The sequence below is a fragment of the Palaemon carinicauda genome, chromosome 16 (assembly GCF_036898095.1).
Source record: "Palaemon carinicauda isolate YSFRI2023 chromosome 16, ASM3689809v2, whole genome shotgun sequence".
NCBI classification, from domain to species: Eukaryota; Metazoa; Arthropoda; class Malacostraca; order Decapoda; family Palaemonidae; genus Palaemon; species Palaemon carinicauda.
This window is the reverse complement of record NC_090740.1, coordinates 36,341,343-36,353,842: the sequence shown is the minus strand read 5'-3', so window position 1 is coordinate 36,353,842 and position 12,500 is coordinate 36,341,343. Positions and strand designations below refer to the sequence as shown.

General features: G+C 28.4%; 1 protein-coding gene across 1 annotated transcript in view; it reads left to right on the top strand.

The window, feature by feature from the left end:
- Positions 1-12,389, top strand: part of LOC137655255 (uncharacterized) — a 52,740-nt gene extending 40,351 nt beyond the window's left edge. The window contains exons 2-3 of the mRNA XM_068389139.1: positions 11,911-12,100; positions 12,235-12,389. Of these exons, the coding sequence (XP_068245240.1) occupies positions 11,911-12,100; positions 12,235-12,389 (345 nt within the window). The remainder of the gene's footprint in view (positions 1-11,910; positions 12,101-12,234) is intronic.
- Positions 12,390-12,500: the final 111 nt, after the last annotated feature.

Below are 12,500 nucleotides of genomic sequence, written 5' to 3'. Positions count from 1 at the left end.
ACACACGCTTCACTACCTTTGTAGAAACTTCTCACTGCTTGCAATAACCTTCCACCAACTCCACATAACATCATGACATTCCACAGTGCTTCCCTATCAACTCTATAATACCCTTTCTCCAGATCCATAAACGCAACATACACCTACCTACCTTTTGCTAAATATTTCTCGCATATCTGCCTAACTGTAAAAATCTGATTCATACAACCCCTACCTCTTTTAACACTACCCTGTACTTCTAAGATTGCATTCTCTGTTTTATCCTTAATCTTATCAATCATTACTGTACAATGCACTTTTCCAACTACACTCAACAAACTAATACCTCTTGAATTACAACACTCATGCACATCTCCCTTACCCTTATATAGAGATACAGTACATGCACAACAATCTAATGGTACCATTGACAACACAAAACACATATTAAACAATCTCACCAACCATTCAAGTATAGTCACAACCCCTTTCTTCAACATCTCAGCTCTCACACCATCCATACCAGATTCTTTTCCTATTCTCGTTTCATTTATATATATATGTACTGTATATATATATATATATATATATTCATATTTACATATATATACATATATACATACATATATATATATATATATATATAAATATATATATATATATATATATATACATGTATACATATATATACACATATATACATATATGTATATACATATATACATATATATATATACATCTATACATATATATACAAATATATATATACATATATATATATATATATATATACATTTATACATATATATATAAAATATACATATATATGAATATATATATATGTATATATATATATATATATATACATATATACATATATATATATACATATATATATATATATATATATGTATGTATATATATATATATATATATACGTATACATATATATATATATATATACATGTATACATATATATATACATATATACATATATATACATATATATATATATATATACATATGTGTATATACATATATAATATATATATATATATATATGTGTGTATAATTATACATATATACATATAAATACATATATATATATACACATAAAGTATATATATATATATATATATGTGTGTGTATATATATATATATATATATACATATATACATATATATACATATATACATATATACGTATATAAATATATAAATATATATATATATATATATATATAATTATACATATATACATATATATATATAATTATACATATATACATATATATATATACACAGTATATATATATATATATATATACATATATATATGTATATATATATATATATACATATATATATATATATATATACATACAGAATATATATATATATATATATGTATATATATATATATATATACATATACACATACAGTATATATATATACATATATATATATATATATATACATTTACATATATATATATACATATATATATATATATATACACATTTATATACATATGTATACACACACACACACACATATATATATATATATATACACACATATATATATATATATACATATATACATATATACATATATATATATATACACATATATACATATATACATATATACATATACATATACATATTTATACACATACAGCATATATATATATATATATATATTCATATATATATGTATATATAAATACATACATATATATATATACACATATATATACACATTATATATATATATATATATATACACACACATATATATATACATACATATATATATATATATATATATACATATATATATATATATGTATATATATGCATACATATATATATATATACATATATATACATATATATATAAATATATATATATATATATATATGCATATATACATATATATATATATATATATATGTATATATATACATATATATATACATATATACTGTATATACATATATATACACATAAATGCCTATATATATATATATATATACATATATATGAATATATATATATATATATATAAGCAATAGATGTCTTATTTAATAATAACCAAAATTCAGGGAAAAAATACCGAGTACACTCGCGGTTACTGCCGTGCGGTATATATATATATATATAATTATACATATATACATATATATACACAGTATATATATATATATATATATACACATATATATATATATATGCATATATATATTTATATATATATATATATATATACATACAGAATATATATATATATATATATATAAATATATATATATATATATATATACATATACACATACAGTATATATATATATATATATATACATATATATATATATATATATATACATTTACATATATATATATACATATATATATATATATATATATTCATATATATACAGATATATATACATTTATATACATATGTATACACACACATATATATATATATATATATACATATATATATATATATATATACACATATATACATATATACATATATATATATATATATATATACACATATATACATATATACATATATATATACACATATATACATATATACATATATACATATACATATACATATTTATACACATACAGCATATATATATATATATATATAATTTATATATACATACAGAATATATATATATATATATATATAAATATATATATATATATATATGTGTGTGTGTATATATATATATATATACATACAAATACATATATATATATACATACATATACATATACATATATATATATATATATATACATATATATATATATATATATTCATATATATATATATGTATATATATAGATATATATATATATATATATACATATATATACACATTAATATACATATATATACATATATATATATATATATACACACATATATATATACATACATATATATATATATATATATGTATATATATGCATATATATATATATATATATAATTTATATATATACATATATATACATATATATACATATATATATACCTATATATAAATATATATATATATATATATATATATACATATATATATACATATATATATATATATATATATGTATATATATATATATCTATATCTATATCTATATATATATATATATACATATATACTGTATATACATATATATACACATAAATGCCTATATATATATATATATATACATATATATAAAAAAAATATATATATATATATATATATAAGCAATAGATGTCTTATTTAATAATAACCAAAATTCAGGGAATAAATACCGAGTACACTCGCGGTTACTGCCGTGCGGTCGTTCCCTTTTGCATAAGGCCACAAATCTCAAACATGCTTTTGTGACTTCGACCAGCAAATAAACACACTCTCTCTCTCTCTCTCTCTCTCTCTCTCTCTCTCTCTCGATCATAGCGACCAGTGCACATTTTGCGATTACTCTAACATTTACCACTAAACACCACTTCGGTGACGGTAAACAGCCAACACCGACGAAGAGCACTTTCAAGTAGGGTTGATGTATAAAATCCAAGGCGGCAGGGATCTCAACCTCATCCAACAGCACCACGATTGCACTCTCGAGGTATTTCTGCTGATCCCTATTTCACCTCTGAAGAGAGAGAAACAGTAACTAAACAACTGTCCAAAACAAGATGTCACAACCAATCTTCATTACGGTAATAAGAATTCGTTGGTAATTAGGATTCCCCATAGGGGAATACTATCATTTTTTATATTATTAGGATTCCCCCATAGAGGGATACTATTGTTTTTGGTATTATTATTAGGATTCCCTTTTATGGGAAGACTATTGTTTTTGGTATTATTAGGATTCCATTTTAGGGGAATGCTATTGTTTTTATTATTATTATTATTATTATTATTATTATTATTATTATTATTATTATTATTATTATTATTCTTTCCACGCGGTTTTTTTTTTCGCAAGGAATCTGAAATTATTATCATAGATAGCCTATAGTAAGAATATGCCATAGACCCAGTTTAAGTGACCTTGACCTATTTTTCAAGGTCACAGGGGCTTTTAAAGGCAAAATTTGTAACATTTGAAATTGACATTAGGCCTAAAGTATAAGCCGTAGGGCTAAGGGCCTTATGGGCAATGATACAGAGGTAAATCCCCAGATATTGCCCAAATTTGATGCAAGTAGGTCAAGGTCAAGGTTGCTAATGGCCAAACCGGGTCAAAACGGGTTTGTTTCCGAGATATCAAAAACTGGAAGGCCCAGAGCCCTGACCTTAGTGGCATATGATGCCTTATATATTTATCTAAGGTTAGCTTAACTTTTGTAGCGACTGCTGAATTACTTTTTTTAATATAGATTTTTTACTATTTTTGACATTACAGAAATCGTGACTTTGGCAATTTCTCCATGAAATACTGGTTTTTGGTCATAGCATGCTATAGTAAACTACCCCAAACATATGTATAAAACCTCCAAATCAAATGTCGATTTTGACCTTGACCCTCATTTTCAAGGTCATATGGGTATTTCATGGAAAAAAAATTTACGTGGGCCAAAAGTGATGTTTTATTGTCAACCACCCCACCCTCCCCATTTGCACATGCTTCTTCAGAATATGGAGTCATATTTGACCCGTGACCTTCACATGGCCTTTTAAGTGCCCATTGTCTTCAAATTCAAAGGTCAATTTCTCTATATTTGTCATTTTTGCCTATGTTTTACCTCCATATACCTGCTATTATACAGATAAATTGCTTTAAAATAGTTTGTTAACATAACTCAAAATTTAGTCAAGGGGTCATTAGGCCAATAAACCATTACACAATATCTTTTCCTGATTGACAAAAGCCTTTCCACACCTATTTTGCAGGGGAATCCACCGCCACTGGCTTTAGCCAGTCGCAGTCTAGTTATTATTATTATTCTTTCCGAGCGTTTTTTGTCGCAAGAAATCTGAAATAATTATCATAGGTAGCCTATGGTAAGAATATGCCATAGACCCAGTTCAAGTGACCTTGACCTACTTTTCAAGGTCACAGGGGCTTTTAAAGGCAAAATTTGTAAAATTTTATATTGCCCTTAGGCTTAAAGTATAAGCCGTATGGCTAAGGGCCTTATGGACAATGATACAGAGGTAAATCCTCAGACATTGCCCTACTTTAATGCAAGTAGGTCAAGGTCAAGGTCGCTAATGGTCAAACTGGCTCAAAACAGGTTTGTTTCCGAGATCTCAAAAACTGGAAGGCCTAGAGCCCTGATCTTAGTGACATATGATGCCCTATATATTCATCTAAGGTTAGCCGAACTTTGGTAGCGACTGCTTAATTACTTCTTTTAATATAGATTTTTTACTATTTTTGACATTGCAGAATTCGTGACTTTGGCAATTTCTCCATGAAATACTGTTTTTTGGTCATAGCATGCTATAGTAAACTACCAAAAACATATGCATAAAACCTCCAAATCAAATGTCGAATTTGACCTTGCCCCTCATTTTCAAGGTCATATGGCTATTTCATAGAAAAAATTTGACGTGGGCTAGAAGTGATGTTTTATTGTAAACCCCCCCCCCCCCCATTCGCACATGCTTCTTCAGAATGTGGAGTCATATTTAACCCGTGACCTTCACATGGCCTTTTAAGTGCCCATTGTCTTCAAGTTCAAAGGTCAATTTCTCTATATTTGACATTTTTTGCCTATGTTTTACCTCCATATACCTGCTATTATACAGATAAATTGCTTTAAGATAGTTTGTTAACATAACTCAAAATTTAGTCAAGGGGTCATTAGGCCAATAAAACATTACACAATATCTTTTCCTGATTGACAAAAGCCTTTCCACGCCTATTTTGCAGGGGAATCCACCGCCACTGGCTTTAGCCAGTCGCAGTCTAGTTATTATTATTTGTCTTTCCCCACGTTTTTTTTTTCACAAGAAATCTGAAATAATTATCATAGGTAGCCTATGGTAAGCATATGCCATAGACCCAGTTTAAGTGACCTTGACCTGCTTTTCAAGGTCACAGGGGTTTTTAAAGGCAAAATTTGTAAAATTTGAAATTGCCATGAGGCCTAAAGTTTAAGCCGTATGGCTAAGGGCCTTATGGACAATGATACAGAGGTAAATCCCCAGATATTGCCCTACTTTAATGCAAGTAGGTCAAGGTCAAGGTCGCTAATGGTCAAACCGGCTCAAAACAGGTTTGTTTCCGAGATCTCAAAAACCGGAAGGCCCAGAGCCCTGATCAAAGTGGCATATGATGCCCTATATATTTATCTAAGGTTAGGTTAACTTTTGTAGCGACTGCTTAATTATCTTTTTAATAAAGATTTTTAACTATTTTTGACATTGCAGAAATCGTGAATTTGGCCATTTCTCCAGGAAATACTGGTTTTTGGTCATAGCATGCTATAGTAAACTACCCTAAACATATGCATAACACCTCCAAATCAAATGTCAAATTTGACCTTGACCCTCATTTTCAAGGTCATTTGGCTATTTCATGCAGAAATATTAACGTAGGCTAAAGGTGATGTTTTGTTGACACCCCCCTCCCATTGGCACATGTTCTTTTAGGATATGGGGTCAAATTTAACCCGTGACCTTCACACGACCTTTTTTTCTCAAGTGCCAATACTGCCAAATCAAGTTTGACCTTGACCCTCATTTTCAAGGTCATATGGCTATATCATGGAAAAAAATTTGACGTGGGCTAAAAGTGATGTTTTGTTGTCAACCCCCCCCCCCCCCCCCATTTGCACATGCTCTTTCAGAATATGGGGTCATATTTAACCCATGACCTTCACATGACCTTGTAAGTGGCCATTGTCTTCAAGTTCAAAGGTAAATTTTTCTAAATTGTCATTTTTGCCTATGTTTTACCTCCATATACCTGCTATTATACAGATAAATTGCTTTAGAATAGTTTGTTAACATAACTCAAAATTCAGTCAAGGGGTCATTAGGCCAATAAACCATTACACAATATCTTTTACTGATTGACAAAAGCCTTTCCACACGTATTTTGCAGGGGATTCCTCCGCCACTGGCTTTAGGCAGTTGCAGTCTAGTTACGGTTGGGTCTTTATCTCGGCTTTAACACGGAAATCCCTATAGACATACAAAAATTACTTATTATGATGTAAATATAGTAACAACCTAAATACTAAACAAATATATAAACTCACGGTGACACTATTTATATATATACATATTCATAATAATGTGTATATATATATATATATATATATATATATATATATATATATATATATATATATATACATATATATAAATATATATATATATATATATATATATATATATATATATATATATATGTATATATATATATATATATATATATATATATATATATATATATATATATATATATATATATATATATATATATATATATATATATATATCCCTTCCTGAGTGAGGATTTTTCACGAGGCTACACAGAATTTCAGAACAAGCCTCAAAAGCTTCTCACTCTTCCACTCTTGGATAGCGACTGACGTCAATTCATGGCCGTAAACGCTTGTCCAACACAGTCTGGTCTACAGATTTTAAAATTGCACTGATCTCGGATTCAATTCTATTTACAGCAGCGATAATCCTTATTAAAGGCTTTGATATCATTTGCTATATTGTAATTGGATTAACGTTCTGTTTTTGCGACTGGTTTTGCTTGTGCAACGTTGCCTAAATTGTAGTGTTTACTCCCCGCCTTGGAATATCTGTACTTGCAAATCAATTTCAATTTTGTTGTAATATCATCAGTCCTCACAACAGCTTGTAGTTTCGTGGTTCCAGCATTTTATCTGCAATTTGGTATCTTTTGCACTTCTCTGCAGATTATGCAATCATTGTCCGTTCGAAACAAGATATTTGGGCTTGGTAATCTATGTTTAAAATATCATTTCTTAGTAGCATCTAAAATACGAATACAAAATCTCTTAGGATAAATTTAGTTCCACTTAAGTTTCAGGACGAGACAAAAGAGGCATTCCGTGTCTCCATCGAATATTTAGTATCGACATTTTTCGAAGCACATCTTACGTGACTTTTTATCAGTAAACCTTGGTTTGACCATCAAATTACACTTCAACATAGCAGCAATTTTGGGAATAACTTCAAATAAAAACAAAATAAAAAAATGGAAAATCGAGTATTAATCACGGACTATTGATAAAGGAAAACTTTCAGATTCTTGGATTAAAAAAAATATTTAAAAATACAAAAATTATTTCTCTTCACGTTTAATAGATATCAAAAGCTTCCCGGTATTAGACAAAGCTATACATTCTTCTCTTGCAATGGGATCAACATCGGCTCTTCGGGGCCTTATCGCTTGATATAACTAGGATACTCACTCACCTACTCAGATAACATAGCTTTCAACTGTATTGATCTTAGATTCTATTTCATAAAGAGTGGCACTGTTCTTTCTTACAAGTCATGGTCTCGCTACTCCAGCTTTTTTTTTTTTTTTTTTTTTTTTTTTTTTGCAATGTGGTAATTTCTCTACTCGTATCTAAGCTATCCAGCCGTTTCGCTTCTTTTCTCCGATGATGGTCACGATTCCAGTGTTGCAACTCGGTCACTGTTGCACTTCTATAGAGGGTGTAGGATATATATGGCAGCCTAATCCGTAAGACTTCCTCGTCCACAAAGAATATCAACACTTGCAAACTACATTGGTACCAGAATTTAGTTCCAATGGAATGTCATCACTCGTCACAACAGCTTAATGTCTCAAGGCTCCAGTATTTCTCACCAGTGAAGTATTATATTTATTATTATTATTATTATTATTATTATTATTATTATTATTATTATTATTATTATTAGTATTATTATTACTTATGCTACAGCCCTAGTTGGAAAAGCAGGATGCTTTAAGCCCAATGTCTCCAAAGGGGAAAAATAGCCCAGTGAGGATATGAAATAAGGAAATAGATAAACTATACGAGAAGTAATGTTCAGTTAGAATAAAATACTTCAAAACAGTAACAACATTAAAATAGATCTTTCATATATAATTTATAAAGAAAGAGATTTATTTTAACCTTTCCAATATAAAAACATTTGCTGCAACTTTGAACTTGTGAAGTTCCATCGATTCACAGCTGAAATAAAACTTCTGGAATACTTTACATTGAGACTTATGATGGAGAAGGTATGACTATTAGAATTAACTGCATACATAGTATTACGAACTGTTCGGGAAGATCTGAATGTAAAGGTTAGTCAGAATTATGGAAAATCTTATGCAACATGCATAACGAACTAATTGAACGACTTTGCAAGAGATTAATATCTAGATAAGGAATATTAGATTTAAAAGACCGTAAGTTCCTGTCCAACAAATTAAGATGGGAATCTGCAGCTAAAGACCATACAGGAAAACAGTACTCGAAATAGGGAGAATGAAAGAAATAAAAGATTTCTTCAGAATATAATGATCACCGAAAATCCTACAAGACTTTTTCAATGACCCATTTCAATTGAAGAAGAGACAGATTTAACGTGTTTCTCAAAAGTACGTTTGCTGGCGAAAATCACACCTAAAATTCTAAAAGTCATACAGAGTTGAATAAATATTATCAATGCTGAGATCTGGATGTTGAGGAGCCACTGTTCTCGACATACTTGCAATCATACTTTGAGTTTTGCTAGGATCCAACTTCATGCCCCATAATCTGACCGCGCAATATTAGGGTATTCAGCAACCCCAGAATTACGTTAAGGAGATGGTTGCAAAGAGGGTAGTATCATCTAACTACATATGCAACGAGCTTGTTTTCTAGGTCAAACGACATGTCACGTGCATTTAGTATGAAAAGTAATGGACCACGAACTCTACCCTGAGAAACACCAGATTTCACATTCCTATACTTACTATGGTGCCCATTAACAACAACTCTTTGCGATCTAATGCTTAAGAAATCAATAATAATGCTGAAAAAAGGCCCATTAACTCCCAACTGTTTAGTTTGAAAGGCAGCTCTGAATTCAAGGCCAATCAATACGAACTTTTTGACCACAATCAGCGTATTTCTGTACAGCATTGGAGAATTTAAGAAGGACATCACACGATAAAAGGCTTTTACCACAGAACATTTGTAAACTATGGAACAGGATATTAGCTTCAGCAACCTTATTTAGATTTTTTGCCAAAAGACGTTCACAAACTTTTACACTGGAACAATGGAATTACATTTCAAAATAGTCCATTATGGTAAAAATTTAGTATACTTAGAATTCGGATATTAAAGTACTGAAGTATTAACATTTTAGGATTCGTTAAAATGGACAGTTAGGAAATTCATGGATGAAATCAAAACCAATGACATTTGATGATATATTCATGTTTTTCAGCCAGTACGTAAAAGCTACTTACCATATAATATATACACACACACAGACACACACACACACACACACACATATATATATATATATATATATATATATATATATATATATATATATATATATATATATATGTATATGTTATATATATATATATATATATATATATATTTATATGTATATATATATACATATAAATATGTATATATATATATATATATATATATATATTATATATATATATATATATATGTATGTATATATATACATATAAATATGTATATATATATATATATATATAATATATATATATATATATATATATAGAAATATATATATATATATATATATATATATATATATATATATATATATATATATATATATATATATATATATATATATACATATATATATATATATATATATATATACATATATACATATATATACATATATGTACATATATATTTATATATATATATATATATATATATATATATATATATTCTTTTTTTCTGCAAAAATGCCAAAAACCTAATAAAGAAATATTGGAAATGACAATGAAATGCAAGCGATATCAGATAAAATTAGCAGAACTTTCCGAAATAGTAAACAAACGAAAAACCCAAGACTTTCGTTGACACAATCAGGCCAATATTGAGGAAACACTAAAGAAAGGAAGGAGCATCAAATTGACTAAAAGAATTCTTGGGACGAGGTGCCAATAGAGGTCTGGTTTAAAGGTTAAAAATTAAAATATCAGCATAAGAAATGAAGCGATAAAAATTTCTTAGGACTTTTATACAGGGCTAAACAATAATGGTATAAGATATAGCTTTGCTAATAGAAATAATAAGAAGACCTGACCCGAATACAGAAAGCATTAAAAGGCAGGAAAAGAGGCAAAGAATCAGAGGATAGCCTAACAATTGATTTAATAATCGATGGAGGATGTTTTATTGCAGTAAAATTGGCTGAACTTTATTAAAAATTACTTCAAGAAGGTTCTATACCTATAGATTGGAGAAACATTAACATTCTACTTAGTCACCAAAATGGAGACATGAATTTACTGAAAAATTACCGCTAGATAACCTTATTCTAGGTATTATATAAAATATTTGCAAAGATCATCTTAGTCCAAATAGAAAGAAGGCAAGATCTTAACCAACCAAGAGAACAGGCAGGCTCTAAAAGCGGGTTTTTCAAGAACTGACTTTAACCATATAATTAACGAGCTAATGGAGAAAACAAAAGAGTATGATAAACGACTATGTAAAGCATTTATAGTCATGAAAAACCTTTTGATTCTGTTAAAACCTCATCAGTAATTTAAACCCTTCAAAGACAGAGAATATATGGATTTTATGTTACAACACTTGAAGATAAAAGAATCTAGACTAAAAAATGTAGGAATTAACTTTAATGGCGAATACCTTAACAACTTAATATTTGCAGATGATATAGTTCTGTTTATTGAATCATAGAAGGTATTCCAAAAGATGATAGAAGATTTGAATGGAGGAAGTAGAAATGTAGGACTGAAAAGGAATTTGAGCAAAACTATGGTAATATTCAATGCAAATGTAGAGAGACAACAATTAAGGGTTATTGATGAACCTCTACGGATTGTTAACATAAATGTGTACTTAGAACAGTCAGCAAGAGTTACCCTTGGTAATGAGACTAGAATTAATAGAAGGATAAGCAAAGGATCAAGAGGTTTTGGTAAATAAAATGACATTATGAAAAGTAAAATTCAACTTTCTCTAAAGAGAAAGGTACTTATTCATAATTATCTTATCTATCAGAAACTTGGAGCCTTACTAACGCCTTAGAACATAATCAAGTCACACCTCGAAGATCTCTGGAATCAATAATGATGGGGATAACACCAAGAGACAGCGGAAGAGCAACATGGATACGAGAGCAAACTAAAGCAGAGGATATTTTAGCAAATAAGTAAAAGAAATGGACATGGGCAGGACTATAATCAGAATGACTAATATTAAGAATAACGGAATTGGTCCTTAGAGACTGCATTAGAAGCAGGGAAGAAAGAGAAGACAATTGACTG